The sequence below is a fragment of the Hermetia illucens genome, chromosome 4 (genome assembly GCF_905115235.1).
Source record: "Hermetia illucens chromosome 4, iHerIll2.2.curated.20191125, whole genome shotgun sequence".
Classification (NCBI taxonomy): domain Eukaryota; kingdom Metazoa; phylum Arthropoda; class Insecta; order Diptera; family Stratiomyidae; genus Hermetia; species Hermetia illucens.
In genome coordinates, this window is record NC_051852.1 from 116,423,782 (window position 1) to 116,444,313 (window position 20,532).

Genomic DNA, 20,532 nt, shown 5'->3' on the forward strand with positions numbered 1-20,532 from the left:
AGGCCAATCTTAGTAAGTTATCGCGCGCAAGGGCAATTTCTCCTCGCATTGTGTAACCTCATATTGATCGCGGATATCTCTATTTCCATCCATTATTCTGTGTGAAACAAAACCTCATCAGAAGTGATTCAAAGTCTGTCTGGAAAGTCCCATACATGCGCACCCCTCATTTTTTACAGAATACAGTCATGTGGGCTATCAGATGAAAGGGCTCGATTAGCACTTTCAAAATTGATCATATTTCTGGCTCTGTATGAAACATAGGGGAGTGTGCTCTAAAAATGGTAACAGATCTCGCTCTCAGAACCTATCCAGAATATTTTGAATTTTTATTGATGTACGAATGGAAAAACATGCCAAGGAAATTTCTCACACAAGATGAACACAAAACTTTCGTACACGAAGCGTCAATGTCGCGAATACGATTGTCAAGAATGCATTCAAAAACTTTTCGACGGTAATTTTAACATTCTGCTGGACTGTTTTCCTTTTTTCATATTAGAACGGTGAGTCCAACTGGTTGGTCCCAGCTCTTTGCTTACCAGAGTTTGGATGTGATGAGGTCAGGTCATTAGTTTTATTGTTTCCCCGGCATAAGTCGCGCTGACAGGTGAGATTGCTCCAAATGGCAGCAAAGCTTGTGATGTAGAGGATGAACAAAGAATTCAGTTGAAATCGGTTCGTAACATTCGCGTCATCTGTCCGTCGCAAAGCAAAGCCGTTATTGTCAGTAACGCCGCAGAAGTGTTCCATATACTGTGTGCGACGGTATCGGCTTTTGACAAGTCGATATAGATCTCCCTTGTCGCCCCGGGTGTCCAGTTTATCATAAATATCTTTGTAATGGACAGTTTGGGCAATAACAATCCCTTTCTCTGTTTTCTGGTTCGCATTCTTGTAAATTTGCCAATTGGCCAGTGTTATCGTCTTTTTAGCTTGATTCCACGTTTCTTCCACGTTCGCAATCGGGGTTTAACCTCGTTCGCGTTCTATGTCGCAGCTTTTGACACCCCACCATTGAGTTTCTTGTAGAGCGGAAGTATTAATGCACTTCTTCTGAAAGCTCTTTCTCCGTCTTTCCAGTGAGCGTAATATTATTTAGCGTGCAGACACGTATTTGTTTGGCTCGGCCTAACTAATTTATTTACGACCTGACGTTGTCCGTGCATTATAAACCCTTGCTCATTTCTCAACAGGATGAGGCTCGTCTTTTTGCGTTCACTCAGGTGAATGCCATAGCTTTTTTCGAGGCTTTATATTCAACTCAATCATTTTTTTATGACATTGCGTTTTTTGATCGGCCCGTTGCAGGACCTGTCACCAAGATAGATCAGGTGGGATTTGACACAGTGGAATAACTCCAACTATACTTTATTTCTCTGTTTGTTTGATCTCATCATTTATCCGGGCTTGGGACTAGCATGCCATGCAAAAAATATGGCAAAGTTAGACGAAATCGGGCATCCTCCAGCCGTGTGGCATTTATCCTGCTACTGATAAAAGTTCCTTCTATGTCTAGAAGTCTTTCAGATAAGTACGCTGCGACCTGCTTAGTGGCGATCCAGCTAGAATCTACGTAAATTTACGATGTAGTTTTTAGTACAAAACTCTAACCATGGGACGTATTTGGTACTGCTCAGCGAGATCCGCTATGAGATCAAGCTTAAAGTCAATGGTGCAGAATTGTCTTCTACTCGTATATGGAAAACAAGGGTGGCAGAGTCCTCACTGAATTAGGGGCGCAGACAACAAGAGAGAAGGTTCTGGGTTCTACTCCAGAGTGTATATGCTCCCTAGAATTCTGAGATCTTCATTGCTTTATCGAAAAGGTCAAAGTGGAAAAGACCATCAAGGAACCAATGCTTGGATAGGTTTTGCCTCTGCGACTTCTCGAGGCTGCAGCGCGCTGATCGGCAAAGGGAAAGAAAACTCTGAGCTGTCGTTCGCATACGGAACACAGAGACCGTGGTTACGGTTTCTTGAGTTGACGCACACAGCCGCTAATCTCGACCAGTAGTGCTTCTTCGATTCCGTAAAATGGACAGATATGCTAGGTTAGAAAATTAATTCTACGCGTCGGAGGTAGCACAGGAATTCATCATCCATAGGGGTGCAGCACTGGGACGCTTACGAGTGCTATGATAGACTGCTAAAGTTTGATATGCCAGAAAAGTCGCGCCCGTTTGGTTATGCAAATGATGTGGCGCTTGTTGCCGCAGGTACTATTAAATAAGCAAAGCTGGCTTTACATATTGATGCGACGAGTAAGCGGATAGAACACTACTCATGGTTTCAGCCTTGGGCTGGAAAAATCGAAGTAGTCATCTTGACTAAAAAGAGAATCCTGACCTTACGTCTTATATTGATCGGCGAGTTGATAAAAAAGTCAAAACCAACGGTGAAGTACACTGGACTGACGCTCGATTCGAAGATGATTTTTTTCGCGCAAATCAAAGTAGAAGTAGATTAGATTGTAGTTAACAGGAGACGCTTTCTTTTGAGTGCAAGTAGCCTGCTCTGTTCTACCGGTTGGAAGTATGGGCTGATGTTCTTGGCAAAAAGGTGCATCGTAAGTGTCTTGCGCAAGTGCAGACGAGGGGAGCTTCGCGGTTGGGTGTTTTATTTTCTTACTTGGCTTCTAAGATACCATATGAGTTTTCAGTTTTACCTCCATAAAATTGGAAAAAACAGACCTCTGGCTGTATGTTTTTCAATGGGGACGACGATTTTCTTCTTGTGGAATGTGGGGTTGGTATCATCAGCAACTTTATGCAGACACGGGGAGCACTTTGTGTGCGTGAAATGTCTATTGATGGCACTGTCTTTCCTGAAACCAAGGGCATATGAAGCGGAGATCTGAACTCCGCATTCTGTTCTAAAATGATCCGCAGGGTTCTAATATGGTCATCGTGGTAGGATTCAGAGTGGAAACCTGTCTGCTCTGTCGAACGAGCTTTCGAGGTGAGAGGAGGAGAAGAGCGCTAACTCCAGCGGCCCTGTGTCGCTTTAATCCGTATCTGCTGTTACAGTGATTAACTATTTCACCCATATCTGGTAAAATTTCTCTAGATGTTGTATGTTCAATAAATATGGCGAAATGATCCTTCCACCTATAAAGCTTAAGCTTGTCATCGTGGGTGAGAAGTTGATCGTTAACGTCCCTCACAGAACATCAAAAGAATTGTGACCATTTGCATGTTCTTTCGTGATGCAGTAGACCGTAGCGAAATTATTGTTAATTGTGGAAGTTCCACCTTCCTTCAATAACATAATGGTTTAATTCGTAGGTTGCTTTTATTTCCTTTTCTGCGCCCTGGGCTATACGATGTGAAAAAAAATTGAAACCCCTCAATTTGTTTTTGCCCCATTTTCCATCATCCTCTATCAGTAACTATTCTTTTTACAGGGTGGGTGCCTATCATAACTATATCTGTATATATAATAAGGACAGAGGACATTATAGAGGCAGGGAACTAGTTTCCTTCCTTCGAAGCATCCGAGTTAGAAAGATTTTCAGGTCAACGTGCGTAAGCAAACTGCTTAGTTTTATCGCCATTTCCGCTCTAAATTAAACCCCTATTGTTTATCTTTCGTGCAAGGCATACCTCAATTTTGTGGAGTGAAATGTAATGACTAGAAGTGCCGAAGACCCTGCTGGCTGGCAAATTGACTAACAGACATGTGTCATCTGGCAATATTCCTTAGTGAAGTATAGCTGTGCCTATTTCTCAACACGGAGGTCTAAGTGTATTCAAATGTTGTTTTAGAAAATTACATAACCAAAAACTCTCGGTTGCTATAGGAAATTCTGCTTTGGAACTCATGGAAGAGCAAAAGAGAGAAACTTCAGCAAAGTATAGTAGATCGGGAAAGTGTAAACAGCGAACTGACTATTTCATATAAATTTTAATATAAATATCAACATACATACATATTCATAATAAAAATAGAATATCACTTAATAGTAAACATTGCATTACATGTTTTAGTGCCTAATCATAAATATCACCCCAAATTTTACTCTAAATACAGTTGGCCAATCCGAAGTTCTTATTGAGAAACACTAGAGACTTAATGTTGTCTTTGAATGCACAGGAACATGTTTTGACTGTTGAAGAACCCGAACTTGACGATGCATTCGATCCGTTTGTGCCCTGACAAATGACATTTTGCTTCGACTCAACGCTAGCCGGAATGTTTAGAATTCGTCTTACCAATTTCTTAAGATTTGGGAAATCATTAGTCATTTTCCAATACTCCAAAATATCACTGCAATGATCTTTCAACTTATAATTAACATAGCGAAAGATTTCACTTTCGGTGGACTCGTCATCACTTTCGCCTTCGGTCGCATCCATCATTTCACCGAAAATAATCTCATCTTTGAATCGTTTGGGTGGAGGAGGCTTCGATGAGGATGATGACGAATGAGCTCCAGGAAAGAAGATTAGGTCTTCATGTTCTTTGATTTTTGAAATCATCGACTTGATCAAATCATAAATTTCTTGTTTTTCGGCGATTTTCAGAAATTTTAAGCCCTTGAAGTTGGGGTTCAAGAAAAGAGCAATTTTGTGATAGTCGTTAGGTATCAAATGCTCGTCTAGCAAGGCAAGAGTTCTTGTTTTCAAATAGTATATGACTGAGTCCTCGTCCTCAGCTGGGATTGATTTGCAATAGGTTTCTAACTTAACTTTCCACAAATACACTTTGCCAATCGTTGCTGTGTCATCCGCTTTTAGGTCCGTTAAGCATTCTTTGAACAATTCCAGCAGTTCGTAGAAAACTTGAAGAGTAGGGATGTCCAATTTTGATAAGTCTTGATTCGAGCCTTCCTGACATGCATTCTGTAAATAGTCGTGAAAATACTTCAGAGTGTAGTATACATTCAAGTTCCGATTAGGAATTGTCTCCATGTTCTGGACTAAGTCTTTTATTGTGTTCAAACAGCTGCGGAACTGCTCCGGCAACTCTGAAAGGATGTTGTCCAAAATAGCTTGCATTATGTGGCCGATAGACGGAAATACTTTGCAATCAGCCAGTGAATCTGATAACAGTTGGTGTTGGTCAATGACAACGACACTTTTTGAGAGTTTGCTTTCACTGTTTGGAATGTAGTCATCCAAGAGTGTTAAGATAGTTTTCTTCAGGTCCAAATCAATTGAGTTCTCGATTTCTATAGTGTTGATGATAAATGACTTGAAGACATAGTCAACTGTGACGACATGGCCTGATAGAGTTAAAAATCGTTTTTGAGAACAGGTTTCATTTGAAATATCTATGGTCAGTGCTAGATCCTCGTCCAAGAGATAGTTCCTTATAACTCTCGAAATATTTGAAATGGTCGTCGTCATTAGACTATTAACCAAATAATCACTTGGTGCCAACACTTCATTCACCGACTGGTTTCCGAAACTGGATCCAAAGTTTATGAGCAATTGTGCCAACCGTTTGAATCCTACTCGATCTGTTGTATCAAATGCATGCATGTCCTTTGCCAGAAAATAAAGCTGCCCCTCGTGAATTTGATTTCTCGCTTCATCTGAAATGTTTTTGTTTACAAGTGATGGGATGATAGGATGCACTATCGCCTCCTGTTCGTAAGCTTTAATTGCATTCTTTCTCTCACAGTTGTGGCGGAGCAAACTGGCTGTTCCAGTTCGACTTTTATAGCTTAAAATCGAGAAACATTTTCGGCATTTCACATAGTCTTGTTTTATGCCGCGATAGTAAATCAAATAGAAGCGATCCCAAACATCGCTCTTGCAATTTTCGTTTGGCGTGAAGAAAAATTCATGCTGGTGTTCGCTGCGTTTGAGTTTGTAGTCTAAGTCGAATTTAGACAAGCACATGTCTTGGTAGTGCTCGTCATTGTTGTACTCCTCCTTGATTTCGATCGGCTCACCATCCTCTGAAAAAAAAAATTAACAAGATTTGTTATAAGAATAGATTTCTTAACTGTGTTAAGTTGTGTTGAATCTTTTTTGTGCTTGAATAGTACTAAACATAATGGAATCCTACTCCGTACAACGCTGAGTGTAACACATCCAGACCGTAAAAAGAAGAAAGAAAACAGCCAGTTCAACGTTCTAATTGAGAGAGTGAGTGAATAAATATAATAATTTCAGAACTTAATAATTCTGAAAATGGCTTGTGAACATCTTTTGATGGATTTCAAAGAAATTGAGAATCACTATATATGTACGCTAAGAATAGCTAACAGATATTTGAAAGTAAAGAGAAGAACAAGTGAGAACTTTCATACTTGGGCCTACATAGATAACACGCCCATATGCCGAACTTTGGAGAAAAAGTATGAAGAAGGCCACTTCGGAAGGGCAGTGAAAGAACTTGCAAACGGTCGCAATGCTTCGAGCAATGACGAGCAGCGATGGAAGGCATATTTCACTACGTCTTCCATAGTGCGTATGGAGAGTGTATTCGGAATGTTTAGCGCAGGAGGACATTCTGGGGAAACAAATTGTTATTATTGGAGCGACATAAGACGATGCTAGTATTGCATCGAAGTACAGGCAAGAGTGCTATCTGTGCCGATACTATTCCTTTTGTTATCGATGACGTTTTTCCAGTCGTTTTGTTTGTAAGACATCTCTCCTCAAACACCTCGACTAGGTTGGTCACATCTTGTTGCTTTCTCACCGAGTTATGGGCTTTGACCAAATGGCTTTGAATTTGGAGAAGGAGGTAAACAGAGATAAAGAGCAACCAAACCACGGTTCTTATTGTACTCTTCGTACCTGTATTAATGGCCAGAACATCGGGGGCTTCGATCAATTTTTCGATCTTGAAAGCGTTGTTTATGCTGACGATGGCACTGAGTTTGATATTACCCGACCCATCTATCGCGCTAGAGTTCTCTTGTTTGTTTTATCTAAAATACATTAATGGAAACATCAAGTTGAAGTTATTCCGCGCTAACATCCTCCCTTTATTGTTATAGGTGTATGTTATCGGCACATAGAAATTGACCACCAATGTCCAGGGTCCAAACTTTTGTTAACACCTGTTTCCACTGTTACATCGGGACACTCTGGTTTGACCCAATATTGAACGAAGAGCTGCAGGTTGAAGTAGAGGTATTAATTAGAAGGCGAAAGGGGCGGTGGATAGGCCACACTTTAAGAAAAGCCCGGGTATGCCATACAATAGAATCCATTATCATAGAGTGGACGACCCAGGGTTTAATTAGCAATTTGCATTGTTTAGTCCTTCCCAATGTTCTGTGTGTATGCCGGAGAGTTTTAATAGCTGCTTGGTTTTCAATATGCTATGAAGGATTCCATTTCGCTTTCTAGGGTGCCGCTAGGCAAGTGAAACCGGTCAGGTCTGAAAAATCTTTTTTTCTTGATACATCGACAGCCACTAAAAATAATATAAAATATCAGGTTGTCCACAAAGTTTTCGCACAAATCAAAGACAGAATTCAGCAGATAAGTTTATAAAAACCTTTAATTATTTAATCTAATATATAATTGCCTCCATTAGATACGACTTCCCTCCATCTATCGGGCAACTTCAAAATCCCCCCTCTATAAAACTCTTCCCCCTTCCCCTCAAAGTACGTGCGAAGTGCACTTTGGAGGTCAGCTTCAGAAGTCATTTTTTTACCATCCAGAAAATGTTGGAGGGACCTGAACAAATGGTAATCAGAAGGAGCAAGGTCGGGACTATACGCAGGATGACTCCAAACTTCCCAGCCAAGCTCACTCAATTTTCGCTGAGTAGTTAAAGATGTATGCGGCCGGGCGTTATCATGATGAAAGACAATATTTCGCCTGTTGACCAATGCTGGTCGTTTCGAACGTAGCTGGGTGTTTAATCTGTCGAGCTGCTCGCAGTACTTATCGGCGGTAATGGTCTCGTTTGGTCCCAAAAGCTCGTAGTGTATGGGGCCACGAACGTCCCACCATATACTGAGCATTCGCTTCTGCTGATGAATAGACGGCTTTGCTACCGATGGACCCGGTTGATCTCGATGAGTGTAGGCTCGTTTCTTCGCTACGTTTTCGTACACAATCCATTTCTCATCGCCAGTTACCAATCGATTCAAAAAAGGGTCGTTTTCGTTCCGTAAAAGGTTAGCGGAGCAAATTCTCACTCTATCGGCCAGATTTCGCTCAGTCAGTTCGTGCGGTACCCACTTTGTGCTCTTCAAAACATATCCAAGACGCGTAATGGCTACTGCTACTCCTGATTTTGATACACCGAGATCCTCTGCAAGCACACGTGTCGAAAGAAAAGGATTCGCTTCCAGTTTGTTGCGCAGGATATCGTCGTCAATCGTATAGGGTCTTCCTGAGCGAGGTTCATCTTCAAATGTCAGGTCTCCGCTGTAGAATTTTTCGAACCAATCGTAAACTGTCCTGCGCTTTACCTTTCCTTCACCGAATACCTTCGACAAATTTTCAATCGCCTTCGGCACCTTCGTCCCCATTTGAAACTCGTACAAAATGCAATGACGAAAATGTACTTTGTCGAATTCCATGTTTATCCTTGAATATCCTTCACAACACTGATCCTTCAAGGATAATTTACCATGCATTTTATAGTTAGGACTCTGACCTTTCCATTGGGATATCACATGTTGTACCTGCTGTTTTGGTTTGTCTGCTAATTGCTTTTTAATTGTCACATTAATATTTGTGCGAAAACTTTGTGGACAACCTGATAATATGCGACAGCCATTAAAAATCATCGGCAACAATTAAATTTGAACTTAGGCCTTGAAGCACTTTAGAGTATTTCATTTTAAGACTGCAACGTAGAAAAGAAAGCAATGTGGTTGGTAGTGCGCTCGCTCGAGTTAGCGGTTACCTGAAATACCCTTCGGCTCTCCCCCCCCCCCACGACTTGTCGAGACGCTCGCACTCCTTCTCTACGCCAGTGCTCTTGAGGCGACCTACTCGCCGGCCATCTTGGTAGAGTAGATTCCACTGGATGGCGTAGCCCGCAATGCAATTGTCGCCCCTCCTTAATGTGTAACCTATCCACTACCACTTCCGTCTACCGATCACATCGCATACGAGTGCTAGGGCAGCCCATTCCGATGATAGGACGCAGGGAGGTATTGACAAAAGCTTTCAGCCTTCGCGTAACAGTGGAGTTCACTTTCCATGGGCATCTCCCATAAAGCAGCACATAAAGAATACTAGCACAGAATAGTTTCAACCTGACCTTGGTATTGAGATAACTGCATTTCCAGATATTAGGCAGGGTCACGAAAGCGGATCAAGCGCTATTAATGCAGATAGAGAGAGTACGATGACCCGTGAGACTGAGAACTTTGGTTTTGTTGGTCTTTATCTTCAGTCCAATCTACTTGCTTCTCTTTCCAAATCCAGAGCAAGGTGTTCGAAAAAAGATGTCATCGTCCATTGAATTCTTCCACCTCCTCCGGACAAGGCAGTATAAAGTCAAAATTCTCTGAGATTTTACTTCGGCGCAGCATGTGATATTTTCGATATTATCGTATGTTGCTCTGATAATAGTTACTAGTTTCTCCGGAATGTCCCTTCTGTGTAGAGCACTTCAAATACCCTCGCTGTTCACGCTATCGAAAGCTTTCTCGAAATCGATGAAGACACAAACTTCGCGCACATTTCCAAAATGATCCGTAGGGTCTTGATGTGGTCAATACAGACGGATCCGGAGTGGAAACCAGCCTGCTCTCTGTCGCTCAAGTTTTTGAGATGTTCTTTGTTGCGTCCCAGGATTATTTTAGCTATTACCTTTGCGACGGCATGGAGCATGCAGGTAACCTTCCGATTGTGACACTCAAAATGGAACCCCTTCTTTGGGATGTTGACGATCATCTCCTTATTCCATTCTCTGGGGAATATGTACAACGACAAATAACTCTGCGGGGAGGTCGTCAAGCCCGGCCGCGTTACTCCGTTTGAGTGCATCGATGGTCGAAATGATTTCTTTTCTGCTTGGAGGAACAGTCCTTATCCGCGTGTTATGGTGACTAGTAATTTGATCCACAAGAGGAGGAACTCACCAGATATTATACGGTTAATTATAGTGATGAAGTGTTCTTTTCACCTGTTCAGTTGTTCGTGGAAGAAAAGTCGACCGTTTGGGACATGGCCGACGACTTGTGTAGCACCCGAGAAAAGAGCAAGGCGGCCCAAGTCTTACGATATTCTCAGGCGGATATTTGTCGTACGATAGTAAGATAGCTCTCCCACTGTCGAGCAACAGCTGGGTCATACAAGCGGTCAATGTTCAACTTAGAGGGTCGCAGTTCCCCAACCCTTCGAGCAGTGGTAGACGCAACACGCAAGCGTACATAAGCGACCATCAGAGTGTGATCCCTTTCGAGGCCGATATCAGCGTCTCTCTTGTTGTTCTTGCTGATCGCGAAGTGGTCAATCTGATTGCTAGTAAGGCGTCGGCCAGTTGAAACTGACCTTATGGAAGGTTCTGTGCTCAAACAATGTGCTACCAAAGACGACGCAGTGGGAGTTGCAGAAATTCACGAACCTCCCATCATTACCGTTGCGGTTGTCAAGAACGTGTTTTCCCACATGTCTGAGGAAGGTGCTATCAGCACAATGTCACAATTGTTGCCTGTTTAACCTTTTTTTCAGGGGGATTTTCTAGATGTGGAGACTCTCAAGATATTGGCGTTGTCCAACGGCATATGGTGCCCCTGCTTTATTATATATCCGCGAACCTTATGTGTGGGTTATTCTTATTTTTAGCGGATTCAGGTGTTCTAACACCCTGGTGTGGACTAACCATTTTGTTAGCCCTATGTAAATCTTATCGCAGTTTGGGCGGGAGATCTTATAAATGCCGCATTTTTCCGTACACTCTTTCTTGTCCTTGACTGATTGTAAACGGGTCCTAAGTAGCTATCGTCTGCTGGTCGAGATGATCCGGAATCCACGCCTTTTGATGTTCTGCGTCCGATCCGAGTAGTTTAGTGTTATCCATTGCCTAGGTTCTGTGTTCACCTCCTGGAAGAGTGTTGAAAGTTGTCTTGAGGCCTGGCGTGGTTTCTTTTTGATCCAATTTTCGATGAGGGTCGTGTTGTATCCGTTTTTCTTGACTGTTTCGAGGATGTAATCAACTTCTTTATTTCTTCTCTCCTCATTGAGCGGTGTTGTGACCATCCTGTGAATCATAAAGTTGTATGCCGCCATCTTTGGGTTGGAAATCGTGGTTTGAGGTGTATGTGATGGTTCGTTGTGTCTGGGTCAGTTTCCAGTAGATGTCGAATTCAAAATCCACTCTTCCCCGGATTATTTTTAAGTCTAGGAGCGGTATCTTCTCTTCCTTTTCGATGCCCATGGTGAAATAGATGTTCCTGTGTGTCTAGAATCTCGGGAGTGCCCCAGCTTCCTCGAGTTCATCCTCTAAGTTCTCCATAAATACCTCGCATAGCACCAGTGGGAGGGGGTTGCCCATTGTTGCCCCAGTGGTTGTTTTATAAAATTTATTCATCGGCTTAAAACCCATGAGTCGCCAGGGGCCGATAGAATTACAGCCGAATTAGTTAAATATGGAGGCGACCAATCACACAAAGCGATTCATCAACTTGTGCTCAAGGTGTGGGACAACGAATCATACATAAAAAGGGAGATATCGCGTTGTGCGGCAAATATGGAGATATCGTTGCTGAGTATCATCTCCGCTCCGTAATTTTGCTAGAACGGATAGCTCCATGCGCCTAGAACATCAATGATCTATACCAAAGAGGCTTCACTCCAGGCAAATCAGCAGCAGGGCCGATTTTCTCTGTTCGGCAAGCGATGGAAAAACTGTTGGAATATGTACCTCAGTTGCACCATCTTTTCAGCATAGTCAGGACAAAACTGTACACGGCCATGAGAGATAAGATTGACCCTTACCAATTTGTGAGGCTAAATAAAAGCAGTAGAACAACGGTCTAAGCCAAGGGGGTGCCCTATCATGCGTCCTCTTTAACCAAGCCAATGATCTTGCCAGCCATTATGTATTCCTCGGAGACTTGGGTTTTTAGCAAGAAGCGTTCGAGAGAAGAATCTCTACAAGGATTTGTGGCCCCTACATGAGGATGGACGATTCCGTAGTCTACATAACGACGGAATCTATGAGCGATACCGCGTCTGTCTGGTTGTGAGGATGATCTTACCCAGAAAGTCTATAAGAGCAATATCTATGGTAGAAAAAGAAGACGTGGAGGACACTGCCTGAGATGGAGCGATGGCTTAGGTCAGGACGCCAGACAGTTTTTAGGAACATTGAATTGGTGTACTTCGGCGCAAAACCGGGATGTATTTTTATTTCTCAAAGGCCCTATCAATTGTTTTAAGTTACATTTCGCAGTCACTTTATTAAGTATATCAGACTATTCCATTTAATTTAATATTTTGTTTACATATGATGTCATAGGATGTAGTAAATTTACTCAAAACAGACAAATTTGTTAATAATAGGAGGATTTTCACTAAGCTTTTCAGTAGATGTCATATGAGGGCACCATCGTGATTTTCTTCAGATTTTTCGACGGTGTATTTTCTGAGGTCCGCCGCTTAATTTAAATGACTTCCTCCTGGCTACCCACTGACTTTCAGTTTGTTACTAATGTAAAAATGAAAGCGTGCTAGAGAAAGTACTAAGCGAGACCTTTTAGTTGATACCCCACATGACTATATTTGGTGAGAAAAAAGTTAGACCCCCGTTTACATGCATTGACCCTTATGCTCAACATAGAACGATGTCACTGCATTCCAACCCTTCCGACAAATTTCTTATTAGGAGGTATCACTGTTTCTGAGGAAAGTGCGTGTAACAGATAGAGTCAGTAACCCGACTTTGATAAGATCTTATGGTCTACGCAAATTTAACAAGTCGGGTAACCGGAAGCTGGACGCTTCAGGTACGAAAGGTGTATTTCTTAGTACGTAGCACGTAATATATCCATATATTATGTGAGATTATCCACTTTCGGGTGATATTAACATTCATAGTTTTCAATTTTCAAAGAAGCAGCAACTTTGACTTATTATAACTTTGTTAGTGATAGTACGATTTTCACCAAACTTGGTAATGTCACATTATAGCCTACATCAATGCAAAATTTCGTGGTGCTAGGATGAACTTAAGGGGGGTTTCCAGCCAATTACAAAAAAATATAGTAATATACTATTATTAACTTTATTTGAACAGATATCGGTACGGAAAGTATTTCGGAGCCCAGGCACCATATAGTGGCAGCGTCAGATTTTTCGGTTTGGTAATTTTTGAGAATGGCCTCCTTAAATAAATGATCAATTTAAACCCCCCGCACTCCCCACCTTTCCAACAAATGTCAAAACTAAGAGCGGCTTCAGAAAGTACCAACTGAGACCTTTAATTTCACACCCCACATGATTATATTTGATGAAGAAAAATTTTACACCCCCCTTTTGTATGTATGGGGAGCCCCCCCTTAAATTCAACTTAAAGGATGTAACTCACTGTATATGTGAGCATTTATTGTATTTACACAAAACCTTAAAAAGAATAAATTTAATGTGAAAATATCTGACAGGCGTGTGCAAATATGGCGTGAAAGGAACCTTATACGAAAGTCTCTGGCGACGATTGGTGTTCCCACCTACCTCGCCGCTATTATAGATAGCTATTTGCATGACTACACTGTGGTATAATACCGATGATGGACCCAAGGAGTACGTTGTCTCCGCGGGGGTCCCACAGGGCTCTGTACTGGGCCCACTACTGTGGAACATCATGTACAATGATATGCTTAACCTTCCGGTTCCGGAGAAGGCCACAGTGGTGGGTTACGCCGATGACATAGCACTGGTTGTGGTCGCAAAGCATCTCTAGGATGCTAAGCTGTACTCAAGCGAAGCAATCAGTGTTGTTAAGGCTTGGCTAGAGAGTACTGGACTGGCACTCGCTGAGGAAGAGACGGAAGCGGTCCTAATCAAAAGAAATTACGCCTGCATTAGAATCGAGATTCGTATCATCACTTTCAAGCCGGCCATCAAATACTTCGGGGTGATGATAGATGGAAAACTCAAGTTTAAGCAGCACATAGAGCATACTTTTAAAAAAGCATCCACTATGAGTATGGCTCTCGCAAGGATGATGCCGAACGTAGGAGGACCGCGGCATACTTGCAGGCTGCTCATAGCCAGGGTGGTGAGTTCTATCATGTTGTATGCAGTTCCAGTTTGGGGAAACGCGCTGCAGGTTTTAGGCAATGCATATAAACTGAGTACGGTTTACAGAAGAATAGCTTTAAGGGTGTGTTCTGCCTTCAGGATCATCTCAGACGATGCAGCGTTGGTCATCTTGGGAATGATGCCAATTGACATCCTGGCAACCGAAATGATGAACATTTATAACACCAGGTCCATCTCTCCCTTATCGCAGGTGAAAAAAACCGAAAGAGAGAGATCTATAATGAGATGGCAACAGCGATGGGACCAGTCAGAAAAGGGTCGTTGGACTTACAGATTGATCCCTTCCATCAGGGAGTGGCTGGAGAGAAAGCATGGGGAGATCAATTATAATCTCACCCAGTTATTCACCGGCCATGAAGGATACCGTCAATACCTGTACAGGTTTAAATTGGACGCCCCACCTTATTGTCCAAACTGCGACGGGGTCTCAGAGGACCCAGCGCACGTATCCTTCCAATGTCCAATGTTCCAAGGTTCGTGGAAGAAAGATGGAACCTAGAGGAAACTCTAGGTGAAGTGCTATCACCGGAAAATTTTGTCCGGAGAATGGTAGCTTGCCAGGAAGACTGGGATGCGATCAGTTCCATGATCGCAGTAATCCAGGAGAAACTGCGAAAAGCAGAAGAAGTGAGGAAGGCGCCGTTACGAACCCCGCGGGAAGACGGAAGGAGACCTAGCTAAAGTAAGCTAACTCCGCTTCGTGATGTAATACCTAAAGGTGGTTCTACGGGGTAGGGGGGAGTCGGGGGTGGTTTTAGTGGGTAAAAATCCCACACTCTGGCGTGCCCAGGTCAAAGTTTTTTGAAGATTTCCACCTCCTTAAAAAAAAAGACAGACAGACAGAAACTGATTTTAATAAGGTTTTGTGTTTATACAAAACCTTAAAAATGGATGAAAAGTGGTTAATAATTTTTCTTTCAAGGTTCATGTTTTTCACAAAATCCATTTTTTTTATTAGTCATGAATTCAGAAACTTAAGAAATTAGTTGTAAAATTTTCCACTTTGGTGTATATTTTTTTCGTGCACTTGGACATATGGACATATTACTGAATTTATTCATTATACAAAATGCGTTGCTTTTGATTAAAAAACTTAACACCTCTTCAGCTGGAATCCCATGGCACCCACCTCTATTTCGGTGAATATGTCAACAAAATTTAAAGGAGTTCTCCTCGTACTTTTTAAATTTCGTTACTATAACTCCGATATTTTCAATCCGCGGTTACAAAACAGTTAATACCTCAAACCGGCAACACCGACCTGCTCCCGTTCACGCGTGACGACGTGAGCGGCACCACATTCATTCATATCTCACATGCATACATACTATGTATAAAGACACAACCGCGGATGAAAGCTGTGCGGCCTGACGGAGCCCAATTAGCCTGGATTGCGAAAGCTCTGCACCGTCTAGCGACGCCTCGCCGACGCGCTGGCGGTGCAGCCAATTATCGCCTTCGTTCCCGCAACCCAAAGGGCGAAACCTGGCCGAAGAACGGGCTCCAACAGGGGTTTCGGCGTGACACTTCCTCACGGGCTCACGGCCGCCAACTCGCCACTTACCCCCGTACATGATGACGAACTGGATTCCAGGCGACGCCGGGCCGGACTCGACGGAAGCTGCTCCCTGCACTCGTTCACAAGCGGAAACCTCGCGAGACACTTTTTATGTTGCCAAGTGGCGAAAAGACACTGACCGCTTTGCGCTTTCCAACGAAATCCGCCGTTCGTTGTCGGTCACTTGCGCCATTTCAAAGAATTTACGACATGTCACGCACTCGTTCGTGTTTCGTGACTAGCGCTGTCTCGCTCCGGCGGGTGCAGTCACGTACTGGGGGTTCCGCTTTGGTGTCTTGCTCTCACGGCAAGTCACGTTCCCGTCCCATGAATGCCCATTTCCCGTCGCTTGCCGTGCTTCATGCCGACATGAACGAGGGGGAATGGGTTCGTGGGTGCCGATATGCATGCGTGTTTGTGCGTTCGGAGGTGTCACGTTTTTTACGACCATTCGTGCGTGACGTAGTCATTCACCAATGGTGGTCGTCGTGTTGTTTCCAAATGCACTCATTTGGATTAGAGGTGGTTTGAGCCTGCGAAATTCAAAAGCTCAATAAAGTTTTCTGATGATACTTCCCCCAGTAAGCATCTAGACAGCGGTAGATGGAGCCGCGGGACATAGAAAAATTAATTGTAAATGAGAAATCCGCATTAAAGCCATTGATGCAATAAATCATAACAAATCCTAACAATTGTTCTTTCTCCATTGTGACAGTTTGTTAGTTAGTTTAGTTTACTGGGGGGAGCCGCAGCTCCGAGCACTCAGGCCATTGTTAGGCCCATTGTACTATCCCCGTAAATTGCCTATTCAATGGCTTCCCGCCTACGGCGTTCGCAGGCTTTAGCGAATCTGAGAACATTCTCCAGGGGCAGAGAGTGTGCAGATTCTTCATTGAAGAAAACCTTGCCAAGGTGTCTTCGTCTCAGATCTGAGGATGCCGGGCAGCTGCATAAAAAGTGCAGGCGGTGTCCTTCTTCTCCTCACATTGGCTGCACATAGTCGAAACCACTACCCCAATCTTTTAAGGAGCAGTGTCCCGTTAAAAGCCCTATTAGGGTTTTCATATCCCACTTCTTAAGGGACAACAAAAATGCCGCTCTAGTGGCCCTAGGCTCTTTCACAAGGATTTTCGCTTGCCGGCAAGAGTCCAAATTTTCTCCACTCGGTAGCGTGAACCCTTGCAATTTCACCCTTCAGAGTAGACTTGACAGTAGATGGTCGGATTCCAAGAGCTGGTTCTGGCCCCACCATTGTGGGTTCAGACCCTCGGCGAGCCAGTCTGTCAGTCTCCTCATTACCGGCGATTTTAGAGTGCCCCGGCATCCACATTAGGAATGTTTCGTTCAGTCGGCCAAGTTTCAGTAGCACCTGATGACAACTCCACACCAACTGGCTTGATATGTTCTTGCCATTTAGTGCTGATAATGCCGCCCGACTATTTAGATTCGAATGGTGCGACCCCTCCATTTTTGTCGCAGACATTCTTCTGCTGCCAATGAAATGGCATATATCTCCGCCTGGAATATGGTCGTCATTTTTCCGAGGGGTCGGGCCAGTTCTATAATCGGATTCTCCGAGAAAACCCCTGCGTCCGATCCATCCTCTATGACGGACCCGTCGGTGAAGATTATTTGGTCTGCAATCTGAAAAGACGCATGGCCACTTGTCCACCATTCTTCTCTTTCGGTGATTACGACAGTGTATGTCTTTTCAAAGAAATCTGAATCTGGAAACCATATGATCTGTCGGCATCAGGGCTACCGGATGTTTTTCAAGGAATGTCCAGAGAGACACATGACCGTGCGATTGGCCGCCTTTCCACGCCCCAATGGTATCAAGCCTATATGCGTCGTTGGTTGCTTTCCGTTTCACCTCTAAGCTCCAGTAATACTCAGGCAACCAAGTCTCTGAATCTGTGTTAGCAGCTTCCTGCTGTTAGCAAAGTTCAGTCTTGGCCGCCAGACGATGTATGCATACATCAGAATGGGTTTTATTATGGATGTATACATCCAGTATATCCGTTTGGGTGAAAGTCCCCAGGTCTAACCTATTGCATTCCTACAGCACCAGAGCAATCTGCAAGATTTCTGATATTGTTCCTGGATATGATGCTTCCACGTTAACTTGGAGTCAAAATGTACTCCTAAGTACTTGATTGTTTGTGCCAGCTGAATTTCCGCCCCTGCTAAGGTGGGTAGCGTATAGCTGCTCCACCTGACGTGAACATAACTAGTCCAGTCTTCCTAGCGTGCATTGTGGAGGCACCAGCTGTGGATTTCATGCAGAGTTGCATTCAAGCGGTCACATACTGTGTCCGCAAACTTGCCGGTAATTATTACGGCAAGGTCGTCCGGAAATGCTTGCGCGAAGATTTTTTTGTCCTCCAGGAGCCACAGCAGGGTACCCATTACCAAGAGCCATAACAGTGGAGAGAAAACTCCTTCCTGTGGGCAGGCTCTGAGACATCCTGCTTCAATAGACTTCTGGCCCACCGATATGTGGATTTTTGTCCACTCTAGGATGTGCATGATCCAACTGATTAGCAGCGGTTCGATTCCATGCTGTCTTGCCGCATCACAAATTGCCCAGAATGAGGCATAATTGAAGGCACCTTCGATGTCCATGAATGCGCCTAAGGCGTATTCTTTTTCGGACATCGCCTTTTCAATTTTTGCCGTAAGTTCATGGAGTGCTGTCTCCGTGGATTTGCCTTTCTGGTTGGCGTGTTGCCTATGGTGAAGTGACCACTTAGGAATGTGTGTATCCCTTATGAACAGATCTACTAGTCTTTCTAGTCCTTTTAGCAGAAAGGACGTTAGATTGATCGGTCGAAAGCTTTTTGCGTCTGTGTAGGTGGGTTTTCCTTCACATCCCGGCATTTAATTGGAATATAAGCGTGTGCTAGGCAACCATGATATATATTCCGAATGTGTAGACCCAGGGCATCCATTCCCTCTATTACTAGCGCAGGAATGATGCCATCCGGACCTGCAGACTTATATTTATGGGACGAGTTAAATGTCCATTTCACTCGCTCCAGTGATTTTACTTTACTGATTCCAGTCTTTCGGTTGAGGGCTATATGCACCTGCTGGCCCGAGATTAGATTTTGGATGCTGTCTCCTGGGAAGTGCACTTCAAGCAAATGGTTTGCCGTTTCTTCATCGCTTTCAGTGTACTTCCCATTCTGTAAACGTAAATAACCCAATTTCTGGCTACGTTTTTTGACCAGAATCCGCTTCAGTTTTGAGGTTGCCTGAAGAGAGTTAGTCTCTTCGCAAAAGCGTCTCCATGATGATCGTTTAGCCGATCTTATGCTCTTCTTTAGAGCCTTCTGTGCTTTTTTAGAGCGATCCCAGCTAGTGACTATTCACCCTTCAGAGCACGATTGAGGAGCATCCTTGTCGTTCTCCTCTGCTTTGCCAAATCCGTGTGTGATCATTTGGGTTGTCTTTTCAATTCCAGCAATGGCTTTGATGCGCTTCCCAGGAATTGTGACTCGGGCGCTCAATTCTATTTTATACATCACCCAATCTGTCTTCCTCGGATTCCGAAATGGAGTGGGTGCAGGTGGATCCATGCCCGTTACGAAATCAATGCGTCTATGATCCGAGAGTGTGATATCGTTTGATACTCTCCACTCTCCGATCAGAGCCGCGATGTCAGGAGATGCCACTGTGATGTCGATGACCTCTCGCCTGATCACGTTGAAGAAAGTGGGTTCATTACCCACATTTAGGATCTGCAAATCGGTTCCTACTAGATACTCCGGTAGTCTCGATCCTCTTGCATTGATGTTTGAACTTCCACAGCATATGTGGTGAACGTTGCCATCACATCCTACTATTACCTCCCCCCCCCATGCCTTTACTTTTGGCATATTGGATAGTTCTGATGAATGTTCTACTGGGAACGTCTTCTGCGTCTTAGGGAAAATATGCAGAGCACCATAGCATCTCTTTATCTCCCTGTTGACTTTTTATGGTTAGCTTAGCCAATGTGGTGTGGCCATCACATAGGTCGTTAACCAAATTAGCCTGGAAGCCTTTGGAGACTACCATGCAGGTGCGGGGTCGATCGCTTCCATTGGCATACAATAGGTCAGCATGTTGAAAGTTTAGGTCCCTGACTACCCCATCAACAACCCACGTTTCTTGTATGAGGTATATAAATGTCTTGCAGCTAGTGATCCGACGACTGATAAGTGCAGTCGCCGTTTTACAATGCTGCAAATTTATTTGGGAAATGTGGGACCTCATCTACGTTTCAGATGAAGATGCCTAGGGCTGCATGTCCCCTTTAATGGTTTTAGGAGCTGACACTTGTAAAGTGACGGTCCCCAGCCCATAGTAGCCAGCAGCCCGATTTTTCCCGAACCTTCTTAACATCGGGTTCAGGAACGCCGATAGTGAGAAAAGTTCCCGGCCTACCGCCTCTCTCTCCTGTTTTGCTGCCTAACAGCAATCAGGTGGAAGTGTTGAGGTTGTTCTGCACACCAAGTTGTTCCAGAACCCCAACACAATTTCGCACTTCTTCTGGAAGCCAGAGAAAGCACTTGTTGATCGATGGAGGCTCAGAGACCCTTTTCAAGGTTAGTCACGCACCTTCCCACACATCGTTAAGGGAGGAGCAATACTGCCTGAGCCACTCGTTCGTGTCTTCGTCGGCAAAGTTCAGCTTAATGCCTTGCGTGGACGCAGTCCCTACAGCTAGGAAGAGTTTCCTCGTAAGCTGTTCGCACTGCTCAGTATGGCAGCCGGATGGATTAGAGT

The 20,532-nt window shown here is 43.8% G+C and overlaps 1 protein-coding gene across 1 annotated transcript; it reads right to left on the reverse strand.

The window, feature by feature from the left end:
* Positions 1–3,887: 3,887 nt before the first annotated feature.
* On the reverse strand, positions 3,888–16,109 carry LOC119655325. Its single transcript, XM_038061164.1, has 2 exons — positions 15,766–16,109; positions 3,888–5,908 (listed from the first exon to the last, which is right to left on the reverse strand). Exons 1-2 carry the CDS (start codon positions 15,773–15,775, stop codon positions 4,023–4,025), a joined length of 1,896 nt encoding a protein of 631 aa, XP_037917092.1. The 5' UTR covers positions 15,776–16,109; the 3' UTR covers positions 3,888–4,022.
* Between the last annotated feature and the right edge of the window lie 4,423 nt (positions 16,110–20,532).